This window comes from Oncorhynchus masou, chromosome 9 (assembly GCF_036934945.1).
Source record: "Oncorhynchus masou masou isolate Uvic2021 chromosome 9, UVic_Omas_1.1, whole genome shotgun sequence".
Taxonomy (NCBI): domain Eukaryota; kingdom Metazoa; phylum Chordata; class Actinopteri; order Salmoniformes; family Salmonidae; genus Oncorhynchus; species Oncorhynchus masou.
In genome coordinates this window covers 9435716-9456444 of record NC_088220.1, presented here as the reverse complement: position 1 = coordinate 9456444, position 20729 = coordinate 9435716, and the positions used below count along the sequence as shown (strand labels likewise).

The 20729-nt window shown below is 44.5% G+C and overlaps 2 protein-coding genes and 1 pseudogene across 4 annotated transcripts in view; all 3 read left to right on the top strand.

Moving 5' to 3' along the window:
* Window positions 1–2160: 2160 nt before the first annotated feature.
* Window positions 2161–8047, top strand: LOC135545402 (pre-mRNA-splicing factor SLU7-like; annotated as a pseudogene).
* Window positions 8048–8848: 801 nt separating this feature from the next.
* On the top strand, window positions 8849–12800 carry c1qtnf2 (C1q and TNF related 2). Of its 3 annotated transcripts, none has more exons than XM_064973125.1 (3): window positions 8849–9254; window positions 10527–10826; window positions 11571–12800. In XM_064973125.1, the coding sequence occupies exons 1-3, from the start codon at window positions 9146–9148 to the stop codon at window positions 12218–12220; spliced, it is 1059 nt and encodes a 352-aa protein (XP_064829197.1). In that variant the 5' UTR covers window positions 8849–9145; the 3' UTR covers window positions 12221–12800. The 3 variants fall into 3 exon arrangements, with proteins under 3 accessions (XP_064829197.1, XP_064829198.1, XP_064829199.1); XM_064973126.1 differs by having other exon boundaries at window positions 8850–9254; window positions 10527–10796; XM_064973127.1 differs by lacking the exon at window positions 8849–9254 and adding an exon at window positions 9282–9821.
* A 57-nt stretch (window positions 12801–12857) lies between these two features.
* LOC135545491 (cyclin-J-like) overlaps window positions 12858–20729 on the top strand; it is a 31638-nt gene continuing 23766 nt past the window's right edge. The window contains exons 1-3 of the mRNA XM_064973124.1: window positions 12858–13271; window positions 14732–14840; window positions 19207–19417. Of these exons, the coding sequence (XP_064829196.1) occupies window positions 14763–14840; window positions 19207–19417 (289 nt within the window). The 5' untranslated portion in view covers window positions 12858–13271; window positions 14732–14762. The remainder of the gene's footprint in view (window positions 13272–14731; window positions 14841–19206; window positions 19418–20729) is intronic.

The window sequence follows — 20729 nt, the reverse complement described above, 5'->3', positions numbered from 1 at the left end:
ATACAATCCACCTGTGTGTAATCAAGTCTCCGTATAAATGCACCTGCACTGTGATAGTCTCAGAGGTCCGTTAAAAGCGCAGAGAGCATCATGAAGAACAAGGAACACACCAGACAGGTCCGAGATACTGTTGTGAAGAAGTTTAAAGCCGGATTTGGATACAAAAAGATTTCCCAAGCTTTAAACATCCCAAGGAGCACTGTGCAAGCGATAATATTGAAATGGAAGGAGTATCAGACCACTGCAAATCTACCAAGACCTGGCCGTCTTCTAAACTTTCAGCTCATACAAGGAGAAGACTGATCAGAGATGCAGCCAAGAGGCCCATGATCACTCTGGATGAACTGCAGAGATCTACAGCTGAGGTGGGAGACTCTGTCCATAGGACAACAATCAGTCGTATATTGCACAAATCTGGCCTTTATGGAAGAGTGGCAAGAAGAAAGCCATTTCTTAAAGATATCCATAAAAAGTGTTGTTTAAAGTTTGCCACAAGCCACCTGGGAGACACACCAAACATGTGGAAGAAGGTGCTCTGGTCAGATGAAACCAAACAATGCAAAACGTTATGTTTGGCGTAAAAGCAACACAGCTCATCACCCTGAACACATCACTCCCACTGTCAAACATGGTGGTGGCAGCATCATAGTTTGGGCCTGCTTTTCTTCAGCAGGGACAGGGAAGATGGTTAAAATTGATGGGAAGATGGATGGAGCCAAATACAGGACCATTCTTGAAGAAAACCTGATGGAGTCTGCAAAAGACCTGAGACTGGGACAGAGATTTGTCTTCAAACAAGACAATGATCCAAAACATAAAGCACAATCTACAATGTAATGGTTCAAAAATAAACATATCCAGGTGTTAGAATGGCCAAGTCAAAGTCCAGACCTGAATCCAATCGAGAATCTGTGGAAAGAACTGAAAACTGCTGTTCACAAATGCTCTCCATCCAACCTCACTGAGCTCGAGCTGTTTTGCAAGGAGGAATGGGGAAAAATGTCAGTCTCTCGATGTGCAAAACTGATAGAGACATACCCCAAGCGACTTACAGCTGTAATCGCAGCAAAAGGTGGCGCTACAAAGTATTAACTTAAGGGGGCTGAATAATTTTGCACGCCCAATTTTTCAGTTTTTGATTTGTTAAAAAAGTTTGAAATATCCAATAAATGTCGTTCCACTTCATGATTGTGTCCCACTTGTTGTTAATTCTTCACAAAAAAAATACAGTTTTATATCTTTGTTTGAAGCCTGAAATGTGGCAAAAGGTCGCAAAGTTCAAGGGGGCCGAATACTTTCGCAAGGCACTGTATGTATGAATGCTTCCGCTCAGTGTTTGAGATCAATTGACACCCTTTACCATGGCATTTTGAGATACATTTTAAACTGCAAAACGCTTACGCACCACTGCACTTTATACCAGGGTTGGCTGGCCTTCTCAAGTCACTCGTAGGCTCAAGCACTGGTATACTTTTATTTACAAAGACATTTTGGGTTTACTACCTTTTTATTTGGGCATTTTTATTGTTCAGGAATGTGGTGGGTACTCTCTTCGTTCGCTAGACTTTATCCTGCTAACTGTTACAGATGTCCGAACTGAATTTGGTAAAAGGGCTTTTATGCACTCTGCGCCATCGTCTTGGAACGCCTTACAAAATACTTTTAAACGGGAAGAACTTGGTATTTTTAAATCACTGATAAATGATCTGGAGACTGATTCCCTGACCTGTCAGTGTTTTTAATTTTCTGTTTTTGATTTTGTTATACTCTTGTGAATTCTATGGTTTTTACTAGATTACTTGTAGTTTTTCATGTTGTTTGTCTAATTTTTGTAATGACTTGGTGCTGCCTATCTTGGCCAGGACGCTCTTGAAAAATTGATTTTAAATCTCAATGAGCGCTTCCTGGTTAAATAAAGATTAAATAAATAAATACATATTTAAAAAATAAACCACATGTTATGATTTTGTAATTTATATGTTCCAAATCACTATATACAGTGAGGCAAAAAAGTATTTAGTCAGCCACCAATTGTGCAAGTTCTCCCACAATACTTATTTTCCACCATAATTTGCAAATACATTTATTAAAAATCCTACAATGTGATTTTCTCGATTTTTTAAAAATCATTTTGTCTGTCATAGTTGAAGTGTACCAATGATGAAAATTACAGGCCTCATCTTTTTAAGTGGGAGAACTTGCACAATTGGATGCTGACTAAATTATTTTATGCCCCACTGTACATGAATGCTGACGTGACAGTGCTTATCTTTTCTTTCGCTGTGTGTGTGTGTGTGTGAGAGAGAATGTTTTGCCGTCACTGAGATCGCCTGTGTTCCTGAATGTTTGTCCTTCTCTATCGTGTTTATTTGTCAGTGAGGGGTGACACCATGGCCCAGACACAGTTTCTCTTTCCTGCCCACAACCCAACTGGGGTTTCTTTCTGATTCATATCACAGACTTTCTAAACACGGAGACTCAACATCGCAAGACTTCCGGGAACGCTTGGAAAGCATACTCGACAGACCAGACCAGGGTTTGAGAAATGTAAGATTCTTCCTTAATTGTTAATTTTCTTGATTTTTAAAGGCACAACCTTGATTTGAGACAATGTCTTAGTGATACGTCAGGATTTTGACAACGAAGCCCTTTATCTACTTCCCCAGTCAGATGAACACGTGGATACTATTTTTATGTCTCTGTGTCCATTATGAAGGAAGTCTAGAGATAGTTTTTGAGAGCCAATGCTAACTAGCGTCATGCTGGCTGTTCCCATAGATTTCCAGTCAACGCTAGTTAACAATTGCAAATTCCACAAGTTGTTATAGTTGCGTAAATTCAAATCTGGTATCAGGATAAATATAACAATGAGTCACCGATGTTATACTATGTATTTTTTATTAGCTAAGTAATAAATGGTAAATGCAACTTTCGTATATACGAGCTCTCTGTAATACCACGCAGGGCAGAACAGATAACTGACAGGATGTATGTAAACAGTATTCTTTATACTGTGATAGACATAGGCCAACAGACGTGTTGGAACTATCACAGTAGAGACTGGGCGTGGTTTAAACTTGCCCAGCCTATTGCAGGCGCTCAGGCGGGTCCCCGCCTCTTGGCGCTTCTTGGAGTCCTCCCTCCTCGATGTATAGATTCCTACTGTTCTGGTATCGCAGCCTAGTTATAATAGTTGCTCAGTTCCTGCTATTGTGTTGTTCAGTATTTTTCCATCTCAGTTAAACCTCGTGACGACCACCCCTCCCTGTCACAACTTTGTAAGATACAGCAAGTCACACCATGTGCTCAATATTGTTACATACAAACACAAGGACAAAGCATCTGCTGGGCTGTTATCTACAGTTTTGCAACATCCAGGTCACACCATGTTACTCAGTTCTTGTCACACACAAACAGGCAAGTAGCAAGGTGTCTGCAGTTGTGCACTGGAGCATCATTATGAGATTAAACAACCAACATCAGATGGTATTTAATCATATATATACTAATGGCTATAATGTAAAACACAGGATCCAACAAAGTTCATCTGATAAAGCGCTTCTTTGCCAAAATCCCAAAGTATCCCTTTAAGTATCTGAACATGTTTTTACTCCCAACTTGTGAAAGCGACAAACGGACACGTTTTCATTTTCGTCAATAACACTTTTTTTATATCGAAGTAGTGCCTTATTTTGACGGTGTAGTTCAGTGCGACACGACCGTTAGATGTGTTTCTGCGCATGACCTTAGCTAGCTAACGTTACCATGACATCGCCTTCAAGTGTGATCTGGGAATTCTATTGGACAACCAGTTTCTACATATCTTCATACTTAACTATCTTTGTTAATTTCTTCTCTCAATATCTCCCAGGAGAATTAGTGTTATATCCCAACTTCTCCCCATGTTTTAGGCTCATAAAATGGCATCCATAGAGCTGGCATCCTAATGCCAATGTTCTTCATAGTTAGAATAGGAAATGGATTGTATGGAAGTAAACACACGTCATCGCCTCCACCTCTCCAGTCTTTGCGTGGGAGGCCAATGATAAGGGCTCTGAGGTGCACTTCAGGGCCGACCCCACCAAGCTGGAGCTGCTGCACAAGTCCTTCAAGGTCAAGAAGGAGGTTTTCAAGGACAAACAGAAGAAGACGATCCTGGATAAGGCACAGAATAGATACACTGCACTCCATCCTCACCAGCCTCTTTTTTTTGTCATTAGAGACCAAAGATTTCAATTCACATTTTCAATGTAAATAAACTGCATGTAGAAAGTTGTGTAGCTCGTAAAAGTGTCATCAATGTAATAAACATGAACTCAAGTTCCTCATACAGCAGGGTTTGGATTAATTCCGCCAATTCAGTTCCCTCATCCTGTAAAATGTTATTTAATTCCCTTCTAATTCCAGGTCAGTCTATGAATTTAATCTCTCTCAATTCCAGTGTTAGGTAAAATTCCAAGAATTCAATTCTCAATTCAATATTATCCCAAATAATTCCACAAATTCAATTCCCTCTCTGTTCACTCACTGTTTATACAGCCTCGCCATACTAGAAATATAGAAATACAAGTTGAAATCTTTCAAAACAAATCCTGCAGTCCATTTCATTAATTACTTTAACTGGGAAATGTACAAATATTGCATTTCAATTCCAAAGATTAAATGTTTTTAATATTCGAACCTAAACAGTCCCAACAAGTCTAATTTATATTCCAAATCTATAACTTAAAGATTGAATTATATTTTAATTTCAACAATGTAAATTATTCACTTCATGAGTGAATTAAAGAATTGAATTGGAATTTCAAATTAAATGTGAACCCCCTCAACCCTGTCATACATTAGTTAATGGTATAACTGTTTCATTCTTGTTGGTTGAGGGTCCTGTTGAATAACTGTTATTCCAGTGTGTTATGTTCTGTGTCTCAGTACGGGGGTGAGGAGCAGCTGGACGTCCCCCCCAGAGGGCTGCTGCTGGACCAGACTGAGGACTACGTGGAGTACAGTCGTCACGGTGCCGTGCTGAAGGGACAGGAGAAGGCCGTGGCACGCTCCAAATACGAAGTGGACGTACTCATCCAGAACTACGCGGTGAGGCGTCCAGAACCGACTAACCCCGTAGAGAGGAGCCCAGTCAGAACGGTCTCCGGTTAGACAGGAACCTTTGGAGAGCAGCCCCCTCGTGGAGGAGCCCAGTCAGAAAGGTCTCCGGTTAGACAGGAACCTTTGGAGAGCAGCCCCCTCGTGGAGGAGCCCAGTCAGAACGGTCTCCGGTTAGACAGGAACCTTTGGAGAGCAGCCCCCTCGTGGAGGAGCCCAGTCAGAACGGTCTCCGGTTAGACAGGAACCTTTGGAGAGCAGCCCCCTCGTGGAGGAGCCCAGTCAGAACGGTCTCCGGTTAGACAGGAACCTTTGGAGAGCAGCCCCCTCGTGGAGGAGCCCAGTCAGAACGGTCTCCGGTTAGACAGGAACCTTTGGAGAGCAGCCCCTCGTGGAGGAGCCCAGTCAGAACGGTCTCCGGTTAGACAGGAACCTTTGGAGAGCAGCCCCTCGTGGAGGAGCCCAGTCAGAAAGGTCTCCGGTTAGACAGGAACCTTTGGAGAGCAGCCCCTCGTGGAGGAGCCCAGTCAGAACGGTCTCCGGCTAGACAGGAACCTTTGGAGAGCAGCCCCCTCGTGGAGGAGCCCAGTCAGAACGGTCTCCGGTTAGACAGGAACCTTTGGAGAGCAGCCCCCTCGTGGAGGAGCCCAGTCAGAAAGGTCTCCGGTTAGACAGGAACCTTTGGAGAGCAGCCCCCTCGTGGAGGAGCCCAGTCAGAAAGGTCTCCGGTTAGACAGGAACCTTTGGAGAGCAGCCCCCTCGTGGAGGAGCACAGTCAGAACGGTCTCCGGTTAGACAGGAACCTTTGGAGAGCAGCCCCCTCGTGGAGGAGCCCAGTCAGAACGGTCTCCGGTTAGACAGGAACCTTTGGAGAGCAGCCCCCTCGTGGAGGAGCACAGTCAGAACGGTCTCCGGTTAGACTGGAACCTTTGGAGAGCAGCCCCCTCGTGGAGGAGCCCAGTCAGAACGGTCTCCGGTTAGACAGGAACCTTTGGAGAGCAGCCCCCTCGTGGAGGAGCACAGTACTGGTGTTTTACAATAACAATTTGACTCTGCAAGAACTTTTCCAAGTCTAAAGAAATATATAGTAAAGGACAGTATTAATACTGTACAGTAGCATCTATTCAGATAGCATACTTAAAAGTGGTTTATTTTTTTATTTTTTTTTGCCTTGCAGTATATCTGGGGGTCATGCAGGAGAGAAAGCTTCTGGGACTTCAAGTGCTGCCACTCCATGGTCAAAACGAGCTACTGCACCGGAGAGGCTGGCATCAAAACTACTCCCCCTATAGAGCTCCTCAACCTGTGTTCCGTTTGAGGAGGGACTGGAGCAGGAGGAGGAGCTGAAGACTACTAGAGATTCACAGGGAGAAGCTAAAAGAGAAGAAGCAGAAGAAGAAGCAGAAGAAGAAGCACGGCTCAGACCGCAGTGAATCTGAGGAGGAGGAGAAGAAGAAACAGAAACTGAACCAGGTGAACTTTGACTTGTGTGCATGCCCATGTGTTAATGAACAGCTCTCTCATGCTCTCTCTCTCTCCCCAGCTCTCTCGCTTTCTCTCGCTCTCCCCGGCTCTCTCGCTTTCTCGCTCTCTCGCTTTCTCTCTCTCCCCGGCTCTCTCTCTCCCCGGCTGAGCGATAGAGAGGGAGCGCTCACCCTCCCTCCCTCGCTTTCTCTCGCTCACCCTCTCCCTCTCTCTCTCGCTCACCCTCCATCCCTCCCTCCCTTTCTCTCCTGCTCTCTCGCCCACCCTCCACCCACCCTCCCTCTCGCTCTCCCCGGCTCTCTGATGCTCTCTCTCTCTCCCCAGCTCTCTCGCTTTCTCTCGCTCTCCCCGGCTCTCTCGCTTTCTCTCTCTCTCCCCGGCTCTCTTATGCTCTCTCTCTCTCCCCCGGCTCTCTTATGCTCTCTCTCTCTCCCCGGCTCTCTCGCTTTCTCTCTCTCCCCGGCTCTCTCACTTTCTCTCTCTCCCCGGCTCTCTCGCTTTCTCTCGCTCTCCCCGGCTCTCTCGCTTTCTCTCGCTCTCCCCGACTCTCTCGCTTTCTCTCGCTCACCCCGGCTCTCTCGCTTTCTCTCGCTCTCCCCGGCTCTCTTATGCTTTCTCCCTCTCCCCGGCTCTCTCGTGCTCTCTCTCTCCCTGGCTCTCTCTCTCTTCCCGGCTGAGCGATAGAGAGGAAGGGTGAGCGCTCACCCTCCCTCTCTCGCTCTCTCTCGCTCACCCTCTCCCTCTCTCTCTCTCTCTCTTGCTCACCGTCCATCCCTCCCTCCCTTTCTCTCCCTGGCTTTCTCTCCCTGGCTTTCTCTCCTGCTCTCTCGCCCACCCTCCACCCACCCTCGCTCTCTCCCCCCCCCTCTCCTTGGCTTTCTCTCCTGCTCTCGCTCACTCACCCCTCTCTCGCATGCCCCCCTCGCTCGCGCCTCATTCGCTCCCCCCTCTCTCTCTCCGCAGGCTCTGGCTACAGAGGATGTGCATCTAAAGCAGGTAGAGGAGATGATGAAGGTGGATGAGAGGAAGAGGAAGTACAACAGCCTGCAGGAGATCAAGGAGCCCATGGAGGAGGAGATGGAGGCCTTCAGGATGAATCGCTCCAGGGAAGACGACCCCATGGCCAACTTCCTGGAGCTGGGACAGTGATAGGGACAACCACATACTCTATGCTCGCCCCTACCTACAGTATACCCTCCACCCTCTCATCCCAGCCCTGTACCCCCTACCCTCTCCTCTCACCCTCTACCCTACCCTCTCCTCCCAGCCCTCTACCCTCTACTATCTCCTCCCCTACCCTCTGCTCCCACCCTCTGCCCTACCCTCTCCTCCCAGCCCTCTACCCTCTACCCTCTCCTCCCAGCCCTCCACCCTCTACCATCTCCTCCTCTACCCTCTCATCCCAGCCCTGTACCCCCTACCCTCTGCTTTCACCCTCTACCCTACCCTCTCCTCCCAGCCCTCTCCCTCTACCATCCCTACCATCTCCTCCTCTCCCTCTCACCCTCTCCTCTGCCCTACCCTCTCCTCCCAGCCCTCTACCCTCTACCATCTCCTCCTCTACCCTCTCATCTCATCCCAGCGCTGTACCCCCTACCCTCTCCTCTCACCCTCTCCTCCTAGCCCTATACCCTCTACCATCTCCTCCTCTACCCTCTCATCCCAGCCCTGTACCCCCTACCCTCTCCTCTCACCCTCTCCTCCCAGCCCTCTACCCCCTATTGTCTCCTCTTAACCTGGAGCCAACCATCTCTCTTCATTTCATGTTTACCCCTCAAGTCTAATATTCCTCAGAATATCATTGTAGTCAGTTTATATTATTAAGTCTATTAATGTGGTACAAATGTTTTCTTTCATATTTGTAAATATAAAATGAACTTTCAAAGGACCGTATATTCAATAAACAGCCTGACTTCTCTTGGTTATCTCAGACATTTGGTGGAATAAAGACATTTTTTAGAAAACCAAATTGTATTCCCATTTGCTTTGTGAATTATCTTCTCAGTATGCACTGAAAAATAAGGAAGACTCATCATATCACTGAAAGTAAAGGGTGATGTGGAGCTGCATAAAGAAAACAAGTTGGCTAGAGAGAGAGACAGAGAGAGAGACACTAACACTTCTGGCACCTAAGAAGTATCAAGCACTGCAGACAAATGGTTGCTGTTAGGCCCATTTATTTATTTAATAACTAGGCAAGTCAATTCTTATTTACAACGTTGGCCTACCCCTCCCAAACTCGGATGACGCTGGACCGATTGCGCACCGCCCTAAAATACCAATGTCTGGTATTTACATTTTGTCAAAGTTGAATGTTTTAATTGAACCTTTTTATTTAACTAGGCAAATCAGTTTAGAACACGGGTTTGTGCTTGTCTGATCAGTGAAACCTAAAACAGGACGGGGGTGGGCTCCTCTACATGGATAATCATCGGATTCACGAACCACAATAAATGTCAACGGTCACCATCTCTCTAGAAGAGTTCTACAGTAACTGGTTCTTTGCATGCGCGTTATTGAGAGGGCTCAATCACAACTTTAGCACGTGTTTTAGTTTGTCATGCATGTATTCTGTGAAGCATTGCATACAGTGCGTCCACCCTTTTCTTCCAGCTGTGAGTTCTTGATGGGTTTTCTCCGGTTCTTGGCACGGTGTCTGGACACATCTGGTAATCCTAAATAGTGCACTTCTACTTAATTCAACTCACTTTTGCATGGGGCTGCCTTGTATGATGTTTGTTTTATGATTTCTCCGTTTATGGTGATAACCTGTGAAATTGACGGTATACCGCCTATCAAAACATCCCCTAATGCAAGTTGGCCCCTTGGCACAACTGTCAGTTGAAATGTCACATAATAACTGGTGGGGGAAAAAGAAGCAAAACCAATACATTCAGCTTTCATCTTAGACTTCGCTTACATTATTTATTGACATTACTGGGGTTGTCATAGAGTAAGGTTGTTGAGTTTGTTGAAATGAATTACCTCATGGTGAAAGTATTTATTGGCAGAGAGAGAGAGAGAGCTATTGCTGCAACGGGGAGGATGTTCATGTTTTGCGTTTGGGGTTCAAATACGCACAGGATTTCTTTACAATACTGTACGTCAAAGATGGTATTTCGACCCGACATTGGAGTATTATGTAGGCGGTAAGGTTGTGCTTCCGTTCTGTGGAACTGAAAGGGTTGGGCAACGCATAAAAATGCTGCTATTTGTCAAGTTTATCTCTTCAGTTGGTGAGTAGCCTACATGTTTTCTCTATTATTTCAGCATGTTCCCTAACGATGGCATCGTGTGTGAGACATGTACCCTAACGATGGCATCGTGTGTGAGAGATGTTCCCTAACGATGGCATCATGTGTGAGAGATGTTCCCTAACGATGGCATCATGTGTGAGAGATGTTCCCTAACGATGGCATCATGTGTGAGAGATGTTCCCTAACGATGGCATCATGTGTGAGAGATGTTCCCTAACGATGGCATCATGTGTGAGAGATGTACCCTAACGATGGCATCGTGTGTGAGAGATGTTCCCTAACGATGGCATAATGTGTGAGACATGTTCCCTAACGATGGCATAATGTGTGAGGTCGAGAGAAACTCTCCATTACGCACACTTTGTTTTATAGTTGAACGGCAATGATATGCAAATTTGATCAAGACACAGCTAACATACTTTGTTGTTTAACTGTATTTTTCAGCAATGTTTACTCTGTGTTTTGATTTGTAGACATAATTTGAATGCAAGTCAGTTAACATAGCCTTACCGGCACATTGCCTCGAAAATGTTTATGAAATCTCAGTTTTAGTCAGCGTACCTCTGGCTGATGACAGCAGTGTGTTTGAGCTATAAGCCAGCTGTGTAATGCATCGGTTCTGATGATCTCTACAACAACAACTTTCCAACTGATGATTCCTAAAAGCCTCCCTTATCTTTTCAGCTACTACTATGCTCCAGCTGTCTCTGATGGTGTGTTTACTATCCATCACTGTCACTACCCCCCAGTTCCAGACTACACACCCCTTGTACAAGAAGGGCCACAACATCACCATCCATTCCTCCCAGCTGGTATGTAGTCTACCCGGCCCTCAGGGGCCAGGTGGCAACCCAGGGGGCCCCGGATCTCCAGGGACTATGGGTCCCATGGGTACCCCAGGGAAGGATGGCCTGGATGGGGAGGATGGAAAGAAGGGGGAGAGGGGTGACAGAGGTAAGCATGATGGAGAGAGGGGTGACAGAGGTAAGAAGCATAATGGAAGCATCCAGGTAGTAGCCTGGCCTGGGCCTGAAACCGAGTACTGTAGTACAACTCAAGGCTGAGTTAATTAGTCCACTGAGCTGAAGCCTACAATATAGGCAATACCTGTTAGCCCACTGAGCTGAAGCCTAGAGGCATTACATTTGGGAACTAACATGAGTCTTTATGTCTCAGGCAAAGTTTCTGGTCCCGGTAACCACTTTACCAGTCTTAAAGTCCTTTATTGCTTCCTGTGTTGTACATAGTCTATCGGTAAATAGCCCACCCATTTTTACCTACCTCATCCCCATATTGTTTTTATTTATTTACTTTTCTGCTCCTTTGCATACCAATATCTCTACCTGTATATGACCATCTGATCATTTATCACTCCAGTGTTAATCTGCAAAACTGTAATTATTCGCCTACCTCCTCATGCCTTTTGCACACAATGTATATAGACTCCCTTTTTTTTCTACTGTGTTATTGACTTGTTAATCGTTTACTCCATGTGTAAGTCTGTGTTGTCTGTTCACACTGCTATGCTTTATCTTGGCCAGGTCGCAGTTGCAAATGAGAACTTGTTCTCAACTAGCCTACCTGGTTAAATAAAGGTGAAATAAAAAAAATAATAAAAAAATAATAATGTTGCGTTACAATGCAGTGCACTGCATTGAGAGCTGTCTGGTGTAAATACTGTATATCAATGTAAAATAGCCATGACCTGTCTCTCTTTCTGATCTTTAGGTGAACAGGGGAGGTCTGGGAACCCAGGTAAACCCGGGGTTAAAGGTCGTGAGGGCGTAGTAGGCAAGCATGGACCCCGAGGGCTGAAGGGCGCGCGTGGGGCCCCAGGTCTGGCCGGGCTGGGGGGCACCAAGGGGGAGACGGGGGACGCAGGTGAGACAGGGGCTCCTGGGGGCTGTAACTGTGGCACCAACTCAGCCCGCTCCGCCTTCTCTGTTGCCATGACCAAGAGTTACCCCAAAGAGCGTCTCCCAATCCGGTTCAAACGTATTCTACTCAACGAAGGGAACCACTACAACGCCACGACTGGGAAGTTTGTCTGCTCTGTCCCTGGAGTCTACTACTTCACTTATGACATCACATTGGCCAATAAGCACTTGGCGATCGGGCTGGTGCACAACGGGCAGTACAAGATCAAGACGTTTGACGCCAACACTGGGAACCACGATGTGGCGTCCGGTTCCACGGTTCTCCGGTTAGAGCGTCAGGACCAGGTTTGGCTGCAGATCTTCTACTCTGAACAGAATGGGCTGTTCTATGACCCGTTCTGGACAGATAGTCTGTTTACCGGGTTCCTGATCTATGCAGACCAGGAGTATCTGAACGAAGTGGACAGGAAAGATAATGAGGATTCATCACCTTCATCCTGATGGGTTGAACTACAATGGCACCAGTTTTGCTTCCTTGCCCATTTGGGTAGAAAATTCTGTCTGTCATTGAAATCATAGCTCAGCCTATTTATACTCAGTTTGGGTCAATGATACAATTAACCTTTTTAGAGAACATTTTAATAGGCCTACTGTATTATCTTTGCATATTATTGAAAAAAGCTTTTCCCTATATTGACACCAGGTGGCTCCAGGAGTCGTCTGTTGCCCAGCTAATACTCATTGCTTATTGTTTATGAACAGAATTGCATTGCATGTTATGGCTTATTGGATTGTTAATGGTGGAGGGAAATGAGGGAAAGGATTTTATTTTCACATTCAATAATTTTTGGTGCTGTTTATATTCAGCAAAAAGGAGATGTTCCGACATGCAACTAACCCTCTCTGTCTAAATTACATGAGAATGCACTGTTAGTGTTACATGTTAAATAGTTTATTTTGTGTTATAAATCATATTATAGTACATTTTACAATGTGCTAAAGGAAAACGTTGTTTTTTTTTTACACACGTACCTAGAGAAAGTTGATAAAGTGATTTGCAATAAAACTTGATTTAATCATCTACGGTACTATCCGTTTTTAAAATGCCAACTTTTGTTAAGTTGTTCATATCTGGGAGAGACATGTTTAGTTTGATTGAAATCAATTAGAGAAAGAGTTATTGCCGTAGTTATCCCATTTTAGCCACGGGGTTTTTGGACTACATTTCCCATCTCACACTCGGTGTTTCGCGTACGCAGGTTCACGAGCTCCTTACCGACCCCAACAGCAGCTGGGGCAGCCAACCACTTTGTTGAACGGGAACTCGTTAGAAAGAGACGGTCGTGGAAAAATCGTTGGAAAAGTGTAAAAAGACTAGAAAACAGCGGAATTAAACTGTTTTGAAGCATTGTTACTTTGTCACCTGAAGAACGGAAACCGTCGTCGCTTTTCGCCGGTACCGAGGATAACACACAACTTCCCAAAGAGGAATTCACTCATTCAGGATGTCGGAGTGAAACAAAGAAGTCTGAGGGTATTCCTGTCGGAAAGGGTGAGCGGCACATGCGATCATGGAAATGTCGCGAATTTAAAAGTTGATTAAATGTGTGTGTCATGGATTTAATGCGGTCAATAGTCACGTGCGATCTTTGTCAAGTTTGAGCTAAAGGCCTATGAATTAAAGAGTATTAGAAACGAAAGACCGGTCCACTTTTCTGTTAAAAAAACCCGTCTCGTGGTGTTGACACCGCTGAATGACAGTCTTGACAAATTTTCCCATTATCAAGGTATTGTTTTCTTTTCTCCTAAGCAGATTTGTGACAAAGTAGCAATTTGCTGTTAGGCCTACAACAAAAAGTTACTTTGTTAACCTAGCACTATAATTCCCATTTCGTTTTTTTCCACCTCAGGGGGGCATTTAAATCACACCCACATGCATGGTACTGCACTGCATTCCCCCATAGTCCAATATTGTACTAAAGGAGCCTAATGTTACTCCTTAGTCCCAAGTACCTTACATACTCTGATTAAAGGGCGAATTGGCTCTGACAGCCAAAACAGTTAACACTGCATCTAAACGTAAATCAATTGCGGTACGGTTCTAGAAACATAAATCCCTATACTTTTATATCACATCAAATAATTTAACAAACGCGAAATACACACTTTGTGTACACGGTTTTTAACACAGTTGCAGCCAACATTATTTTTCAGTGACAAGTTTGTGGCGTCTGTCTTCCGTTTACAAACAGGTTTCGGAGATGCAGATAGCTATTTAGCACAGGTAGTCCACTCTGTCTTCCGTAAACAAGCGCTGTAACATGGAAATATTACCGTGTGGGAACCCTAACCCTGTAAAGGTGTGTATCAATTTAAAATATATATATATTTTTATATATATTATAATTTTTTTGAAAGTTAAATTGATACACACCTTTATAGGTGCAGATATGAAAAATACGATCTTTATGCTTCCAGAACCGTACAGTAAGCGATGCATGTTAATGTTCAGACGGAGCGTCACGGCTTTTAACAACCCCCCTCCCCCTCCTGCATAATGTAGTGGAACTAAGAGTCATGATCAAGGGCTATGCAGTGCCAGTGACATGTCTAAGCTTACAAAAGAGCAGCCAACTATTTTGAATAGTTTTGCAGAATTTTGCTTTGTAAACATTTCGGAAGGCTATTTGGTGTGTTTTATTTGATCAAATGCTGATCTTTAACTGCAATCGATTTTCAAAGTGATTGCTTAATGAATATCAAAGACATGTCACGCAGAATAACCCACTCACCTCTAGAATTTGATTTGCTATTACTTCATAGTGCAAGTTAATCGAAAAGATGAAATGTTTTTTTTCTTCCTAGAAATCAACACATTTGTTGCGTTGCTGGAACATCCTCTCTCTTATAAAATAGATGTTTTAAGAGTTGTGATCAGACACCAACAACCATAACATGCGGCATACAGCCAGGATGTCTCTTGACTTAACCCACATTGCTGTGTGTCTGCAGGGCTGAACTTCATCCTTGTGGCCTTCTCTGAATGGGAAAGATGGAAAGGGAGTTACAATGGTGGAAAGGACAGCTAGCAGGGGATATCCATCAGTCCCTCCGTATCAAGGTAAGACCAGCCAGTCATAGAATCAGAATTAATAGACTATAGAATTAAGAATGACTAGAATTCCGATTCTATGAATCCAGTTCTCTGGGTCTTCTTGGTTCATTCCCTGAGTTCCACTTTCCTCTTATCATCGCCACATGTGATAAGAATCTCAACTGCATGTTGAAATGGGTATTATGGGGATGTTCTCAATGCCAGCGAGAAAGTTTTGAGTTTGGTGGCCTGCAGATCACATGTGCTTAAATGCAGCTTAACCTAAACAAGACGACAACTAATCTAGGTAGCCTAGCAGTTAAGAGCATTGGGCCAGTAACGGAAAGGTAGCTGGTTCGAATCCCTGAGTCGACCTTGTAAACCAAATCTACCGGTGTGCTCTTGAGCAAGGCACTTAACCATAATAGCTTGTGTATGTCGTTCTGGATAAGAGGTAAAATATATGTTTTCTTGTTCACCTAGTGTTTTATAAACAATGAAGATCCAAGCCAGAAGTGCCTTGATAGCCACTCCTCAACTTATATATTTAGCTATATACACTATACAGTAGATAATGTTAGCAGATAAAATTACACGACTGTCATCTATTTGGAAGTGATCTAATTTAGATTACATAGAAGGGCTGAGGCTCATTAATTGGCTGATACAGTAATTAGACAAACCTCCAGCATGATTATATTTTTTACTGTGTGGCCCTTTAATGGCAGCATCTGTCACTGGACTGCAGTATTCTTGTAGGGAGTAAGATTATCACAGCTAATTTGATTCTATGTAGGAGGGACAATATGGAGTAGGGGTCTGTGTGTGTCTACACGCACGTCATGTGTAGGGGGAGTATTTGGATAGTAGATGGCACTGTTGCAGGCAGCTTCCCCCGCCCTGTTACAATCGGGCAGTCTCATTACAAGTCATTCACTTAGCCTACCACAGTATTTTTATTTACTCTTCTGACTCACTATGGAAGTCTGTAACCAAGGGGGTATGAAGTCTGTAACCAAGGGGGTATGAAGTCTGTAACCAAGGGGGTATGAAGATTAGGGCCTCCCTTCTGATTTATTCTGACTCCCCCAACCCTTCAACCAATCAGCAGACCAAGGACAAAAATTCTGTGTAAATAAGCAATTATGCTGATGTAATTTGTCCAGTGTCTTTGAAAGCCAAAACAACGCCCCAGACACAAACCCTATTTCTAAATACTTGTAGCCCATCAGCAGGCTAGTCTGCTCCTCTCTGCATCCAGTCCCCTGCCTTCCACTGCGGTTCCCCACAATACCCCTGAACCCCCAGACAGACAGATGGACCAGAGGCAAGGGGGGCGGAGAAGAGGAGAACTCAAGGCGGGGGTGGTGTTTTACGGGGGTTTCTGTGTCTAACACTTTTATGTATTGTCCTTCAGATTCCTTTAGCTGCCTATCACCTTAGTGATCACCATTGTTTCTATATCGCCTACGTAGAACTAACTCAACAGATAATTGATGAAACTTACAGATTAAATATGTGAGAGTCACACGTATGCCATAGATTGTGGTCCTCGGTATGTTGGTCATGCTGACAGCCACTACGGCGTCAGTGTCCAGTAAAGATTAGGTTTACGGGTAGGGTAGTGTTTGTTGTTTGGACAACCCTTAGGGAAGGGAAGTAGGCTCTCTGTCTCTGAAGTAGACAACAATAGTAACCTGTATTTTTAGTGGATGTTTTCCGTGTGCCTGTAGCAGCAAACCACAAACTGGTACAGCACTATGGAAAAAGATGAATCCATCCCTTATTTAATCTGATATTAAATAAATCCACATTATAAAGCCCTTGTTGTTGTTGTTTTTTTTAGATCAAATATTCATCTATGTGTGGTATGAAGAAGGAGAAACAAAGCATTTATTGAAAAACCAAAGCATCTCTAATTTTCTAAGCCCGTATTAGGATAGAGACAGACTCGTACAGCATTAAAGGCAGTACATTGCGGGTTGAAGAAGTTTGTTTTTGTCGCTCCCCTTGTCCAATGCATCTTTAAGCTGAAAGCTCACACGACACTCCTCTATTCCCCTATGCTACAGTATATGGTTGACTAGGAGGACACTGGCTACGTCCTTGGGGTGTGTTTAAAAATTAAAAAATAGTACACTACTTTTGACCAGAGTCCTGTAGTTCAATATTTAATGTCTTCTCTTCTAATTTTGTCCTTTTGAAACGCCAGCTGCTAATTGAACATGAATGGGAGATGTGCTAGGGGTTTAACATAACCCCTATTGCTGAACCACCATGCTTCCTTACCAGCCCCTCCGCTTATCCACCATGGGGGAACCCTGTCTCGAGAGGGACGTTCCGGTTCCACTTCTGTACAACATTATCGGCATCCATGCTCCATGACTGTTTTGATCACGTGGACTGGAATATGTTCCAGGTTGCCTCTGGGAATAACATCAATAAACATGCCAATTCATTCACCGGATTCATTCAAAAAATGTGTAGATCATGTGATACCAATGGTGTCTTTCAAAATGTACCCAAATCAAAAACTATGGATTGATGGCAGCCTTGTCGGGAAACTGAAGGGGAGAGATGCTGCTTATGAACGCGGCATGGTGACCAGGGGACAATTGTATTGTTAAACGGTACAAATAGGACCTACACAGATCGATCAAGATGATGAGACACAAGTATAGAGACAAAGTGGAGGAGCAATTCAGCGGGTCGGATACGAGGTGCTTGTGGCAGGGGCTTCAAACCATCATGGATTACAAAAGAAAGCCAGTCACTTTGCGGATACCAACGCCGCCCTACTGGACAAGCTAAACACCTTTTTCTCATACCATCGAACAAAACGACTCTGAGCTGCCGAGGACAAACCCAGAAGACATCGAGGACTACGTGCTTACGGTCTCCATAGAGGATGGGCGTCAGTCATTCAAACGTGATCCACGGACGACGGAATTGACTGTGGCACCGTACACTGCCCTCAGCCACCTGGACATGAAGAATGCATTTCTGAGGATGCTGTTTATGTATTACAACTCTACCTTGAAGACCATCATGCCCTTGAAGCCTGCCACAGATCTCATGGCCCGGGGACTGATCTCCTCCCTGTGTAGCGGGTTCCTGGACTTTCTGACGGGCCGCCCCCCAGGTGGTAAAGGTTGACAAAATGACCTATTCCACACTGATCCTCAACATGCTGGACCCACAGTGGTGCGTCCTCAGTCCCCCCGCTGAATTCCCTGTATACCCATGACTGTGACTCACGCAGTTCCAACTCCATCAAGTTCGCTGACGACACGACAGTAGTAGGCCTGATTACCAACAACGACGAGACTGGCCTACAGGGAGGAGGTAGGCACTCTGACAGAGTGGTGTGGGGTAAGCAACCTCTTCCTCATCGTCAGCAAAACAGAGGAGCTGGTTGTGGACTTTAGGAGAGAAATTACAATTTTACCTGGTTAATATTTCCTGCTAACTTGGATTTATTTTAGCTAAATATGCAGGTTTAAAAATATATACTTCTGTGTATTGATTTTAAGAAAGGCATTTCTGTTTATGGTTAGGTACAGTCGTCCAACGATTGTTTTTTTTTCTCGCAAATGTGCTTTTGTTAAATCATCCCCCAGCGTTGCAATGATTATTTGCAACGCAGGACACGCTAGATAAACTAGTAATATCATCAACCATGTGTAGTTAACTAGTGATTATGATTGATTGATTGTTTTTTATAAGATAAGTTTAATGCTAGCTAGCAACTTACCTTGGCTTCTACTGCATTCGTGTAACAGGCAGGCTCCTCGTGGAGTGCAATGAGAGGCAGGTGGTTAGCGTTGGACTAGTTAACTGTAAGATTGCATGATTGGATCCCCCAAGCTGACAAGGTATAAATCTGTCGTTCTGCCCTGAACAAGGCAGTTAACCCACCGTTCCTAGGCCCTTTTTGAAAATAAGAATGTGTTCTTAACTGACTTGCCTAGTTAAATAAAGGTATATAAAAATAAAAAAAATCGGCGCCCAAAAATATCGATTTCCGATTGCTATGAAAACTTGAAATCGACCCTAATTAATCGGCCATTCCGATTAATCGGTCGACATCTAGTTAGAACCTAATATTAATGTTTTAGAACATGTGTTAGAACCTATATGAGTGTGTTTGAACCTGTTAGAACCCGTATTAATGTGTTAGAACCCGTATTAATGTGTTAGAACCCGTATTAATGTGTTAGAACCCGTATGAACGTGTTAGAACCCGTATGAATGTGTTAGAACACGTATGAATGTGTTAGAACCCATATGAATGTGTATGAACCTGTATTAATTCTCTCTCTCCACCTTGTTTCTCTCCCCTCTACCTTCTTCTCCTCTCCTTCCTTTTCTCTCCATCTTCCTCTCCCTATAGGAGTTGAAGCTGCCTGTGTACCGGGCCCACTCCCCTCAGATAGGGATGCGTCGGTACTTTGCAGACCTGCTGGCCATACTGTCGAACCGCTACCAGCTGTGTCCTACAGCCAGACACCTGTCTGTCTACCTACTGGACCTGTTCATGGATCACTACGATGTGGCCGTCAAACAGCTCTACGTCATCGCTCTGTCCTGCCTGCTCCTTGCCAGTAAGTACCATGATTCTTTACAGAATAATGCTCTGCCAGTTTCCTTCAGTTGACAGTGGAATTCAAGTCCAATCAAATTTTATTGGTCACATACACATATTTAGCCGACGTTATTGCAGGTGTCATGAAATGGTTGTGTGCCAAGCTCCAACAGTGCAGTAGTATCTAACAATACACACATCTAAAAGTAAAAGAATGGAATTAATAAATACATAAATATCAGGACGAACAATGTCGGGAGTGGCATTGACTAAAATACAGTAGAATAGAATACACTATATACATATGAAATTAGTAAAGCAGTATGTAAACATTCTTAGTGACTAGTGATCCATTATTAAAATGGTCAGTGATTCCATGTCTGTATATAGGACAGCAGACTCTAAGGTGCAGGGTTGAGTAACCGGGTGGTGGCTATTTAAGTCTGATGGCCTTGAGATAGAAGCTGTTTATCAGTCTCTCGGTCCCAGCTTTGATGCACCTGTACTGACCTCGCCTTCTGGATAATAGAGGGGTGAACAGGCAGTGGCTCTGGTGGTTGATGTCCTTGATGATCGTCTTGGCCTTCCTGTTACAGCGGGTGCTGTAGGTGTCCGAGAGGGAAGGTAGGTTGCCCCCGGTGATGCTTTGGGCAGACTGCACCACCCTTTGGAGATCCCTGTGGTTTTGGGCAGTGCAGTTGCCCTTCCAGGCGGTGATACAGCCCGACAAGATGCTCTCAATTGTGCAGCTGTAAAAGTTTGTGAGGGTTTTAGGTGACGAGCTGAGGTTGAAGAGACGTTATTGCGCATTCTTCACCACACTGTGTGGGTGGACCGTTTCAGGTTCAGTGACGTGTACGCTGAGGAACTTGTGGCTTTTCACCTTCTCCAAATTTCCTTTGTTAAAATCCCCAGCTACAATAAATGCTGCCTCAAGGATAAGTGGTTTCTAATTTGCATAAAGTCCAGTGTAGTTCCTTGAGGGCCGTCGTGGTATTTGCTTGACGGGGAATATACACGCCTGTGACTATAACCAAAGAGAATTATCTTGGGAGGTAAGAGTCGACATTTGATTGTGAGGTATTCTAGGTAGGTTGAGGACTTGAGTTTCTGTAGGTTGTCACAATCACACCATGAGTAGTTAATCATGAAACATACAGTGCTGCCTTTCTTCTTCCTGGAGAGTTCTTTATTCCTGTCTGCGTGATGTACTGAGCACAACTGGCCGTATGGACGGGGACAGTATGTCTGGAGAGAGCCATGAGTCCGTGAAACAAAGTATGTTTCTGTCCCTGATGTCTCTCTGGAAGGAGATCCTCGCGCTGAGCATT

Coding starts and splice junctions, on each gene's coding strand:
- c1qtnf2 (XM_064973125.1), top strand. CDS start 9,146: ATGCATGTATTCTGTGAAGCATTGCATACAGTGCGTCCACCCTTTTCT. Junction 9,255..10,526: donor ACGGTGTCTGGACACATCTG/GTAATCCTAAAT, acceptor TTATCTTTTCAG/CTACTACTATGCTCCAGCTG. Junction 10,827..11,570: donor TGGAGAGAGGGGTGACAGAG/GTAAGAAGCATA, acceptor TCTGATCTTTAG/GTGAACAGGGGAGGTCTGGG.